This window comes from Scophthalmus maximus, chromosome 5, assembly GCF_022379125.1.
Source record: "Scophthalmus maximus strain ysfricsl-2021 chromosome 5, ASM2237912v1, whole genome shotgun sequence".
Classification (NCBI taxonomy): Eukaryota; Metazoa; Chordata; class Actinopteri; order Pleuronectiformes; family Scophthalmidae; genus Scophthalmus; species Scophthalmus maximus.
The window spans coordinates 26,645,001-26,647,697 of NC_061519.1; the positions used below are offsets into that span (position 1 = coordinate 26,645,001).

A 2,697-nucleotide genomic window follows, 5' to 3' on the forward strand; every position below is an offset into this window, starting at 1 on the left:
CTGGGACAAAGAGGATGAGAAGAGGATCTACAGCTGCCCTCAGTGTAGACAGACCTTCACACTGAGACCTGTCCTGGTGAAAAACACCATGTTGGCTGATTTAGTGGAGCAGCTGAAGAAGACTGGACTTCAAGCTGCTCCTGCTGATCACTGCTACGCTGGAGCTGAAGATGTGGCCTGTGATGTTTGTACTGGGAAAAAACTGAAAGCTGACAAGTCCTGTTTGGTTTGTTTGGCCTCTTATTGTGAGAAACACCTCCAGCCTCATTATGAATCCTCTGCCTTTGAGAAGCACAAGCTGGTGGACCCCACCAAGAAGCTCCAGGAGAACATCTGCTCTCGTCATGATGAGGTGATGAAGATGTTCTGCCGCACTGATCAGCAGTGTATCTGTTATCTCTGCTCTGTGGACGAACATAAAGGCCACGACACAGTCTCAGCTGCAGTAGAAAGGACGGAGAGGCAGAGAGAGCTCGAGTTGAGTCGACAAGAAATCCAGCAGAGAGTCCAGGACAGAGAGAAAGATGTGAAGCTGCTTCAACAGGAGCTGGAGGCTCTCAATGGCTCTGCTGACAAAGCAGTGGAGGACAGTGAGAAGATCTTCACTGAGATGATCCGTCTGGTGGAGAAAAGAAGCTCTGACGTGAAGCAGCAGATCAGATCGAAGCAGGAAACTGAAGTGAGTCGAGTCAAAGATCTTCAGGAGAAGCTGGAGCAGGAGATCACTGAGCTGAAGAGGAAAGACGCTGAACTGAAGCAGCTCTCACACACAGAGGATCACAACCAGTTTCTACACAACTACCCCTCACTGACACCACTCAGTCCGTCTACACACTCATCCAGCATCAACATCCGTCCTCTCAGGTACTTTGAGGCTGTGACAGCAGCTGTGTCAGAGGTCAGAGGTCGACTACAGGACGTCCTGACTGAGTCAGAGACAAACATCTCACTGACAGTGACTCAAGTGGATGTTTTACTGCCACAACCAGAGCCCAAGACCAGAGAGGAATTCTTAAGATATTCACAGGAAATCACACTGGATCCAAACACAGCATACAAATGTCTGTTATTATCTGAGGGAAACAGAAAAGTAACAGTAATGAGAGAAGAACAGTTTTATTCTGTTCACCCAGACAGATTCACTTATTATTGGCAGGTACTGAGTAGAGAGAGTCTGACTGGACGTTGTTACTGGGAGGTGGAGTGGAGAGGAGGAGTTTATGTAGCAGTCACATACAAGAATATCAGAAGAGCAGGGATCTCAGGTGAATGTGGATTTGGATTCAATGACAAATCTTGGAGGTTAGATTGTTATGAAAACACTTATAACTTTTATTACAACAGAATCAAAACTCCAGTCTCAGGTCCGGTGTCCTCCAGAGTCGGAGTGTACCTGGATCACAGTGCAGGTGTTCTGTCCTTCTACAGCGTCTCTGACACCATGACTCTCCTCCACAGAGTCCAGACCACATTCTCTCAGCCGCTCTGTGCTGGAGTTGGGTTTTATTATAAAGGATCCACAGCTGAGTTCTGTAAACTCAAATAGACTTGAGTCATTTAAAGAGCAGTGAGTTAAATTATGTGTTTAAACCTTTAACTTATTTTTTCTCAAAGCTCCTTGTTGTTGTTGTGCTCACTGCTCATGATGATGTTTGGACACTGGATCAATAAAAATAAGATTGTTAATGTGATGAGAGCTGACGACTAAAATTTGGTTCCACTAGTTTGTGAAGCTGTAATTGTTTTAATTTAGCTCAACTGCTATTTTCGCTTTGCAATGTTCAGAATAATGTTGGGTCAAAATATTATGTTTTTCTCCAAGATTCAAACAAGACAGTGAGAAAAACAATGTTCACTCTTTCTGCACCACACAATACTGTTCTGCCTTTTGTTGAATTACATTTGTGGTTGTTTTTAGATATATTTTCAATTAATTACATTATAAATATCACTGCACTTATTTTATTTCATCTATTCTGTTTTATTCCATTTCATCTAAATTGTGTTTTTTATTTCATAATTGATTGAGTGGTTGATTGAAATGTTTATTTCGAATATTGAAATAAAATGAAAACAAAAACTATAAATGATAATAATAAAGCAAAAATGATCGTACCATAGCAGGCAGACAAAAGAAAGAATAAACAAAAAACACATACCAAAATAATTTAAACAAGAAGAACAAACCATGAACATCAATTTATTAAATTTACATATTTGAAAAGGAGTGGGGAGAAGGAGAATTTATTTAATCCCACCCCTTATCCATAATTAGTCATATTTTATTGTTTATAAGATTGATAATAATTATAATTCATAATATATTAATCACCACTAATCTGTATTTTATAACAAGATATAAATTAATTTCAGAATATGTATCTTACGTCTCATTCTTTTCTCTGATATCCACTACAACTCAATGTTATTTTATGTTATAATATAGCTATAAAATGTAATGCAATATATAAATAACATGTAATGTACAATATCTGTCAACAGTTTATAATGAAGCATATGCATGGATCTCTACACTTCCTGGTTTCTCTCTGTGGTCTTGTGGAAACTACTTAGATCTTCCATGTTGCTGAAAAGTAATAGAAAATAAAACCAGTCGTCAATCAATCTATATCCGGCTTCTGTCACTTGTTACACACGCGTTGCTTTTATTTTGAAGGCAAATCGGGAGGTGTTTCC

The 2,697-nt window shown here is 39.5% G+C and overlaps 1 protein-coding gene across 1 annotated transcript in view; it reads left to right on the top strand.

Moving 5' to 3' along the window:
- Positions 1 to 2,629, top strand: part of LOC118310824 (tripartite motif-containing protein 16-like) — a 2,897-nt gene extending 268 nt beyond the window's left edge. Inside the window, exon 1 of the mRNA XM_035634132.2 lies at positions 1 to 2,629. This exon is cut by the window's left edge and continues 268 nt beyond it. Coding sequence (XP_035490025.2) covers positions 1 to 1,546 — 1,546 coding nt within the window. The 3' untranslated portion in view covers positions 1,547 to 2,629.
- Positions 2,630 to 2,697: the final 68 nt, after the last annotated feature.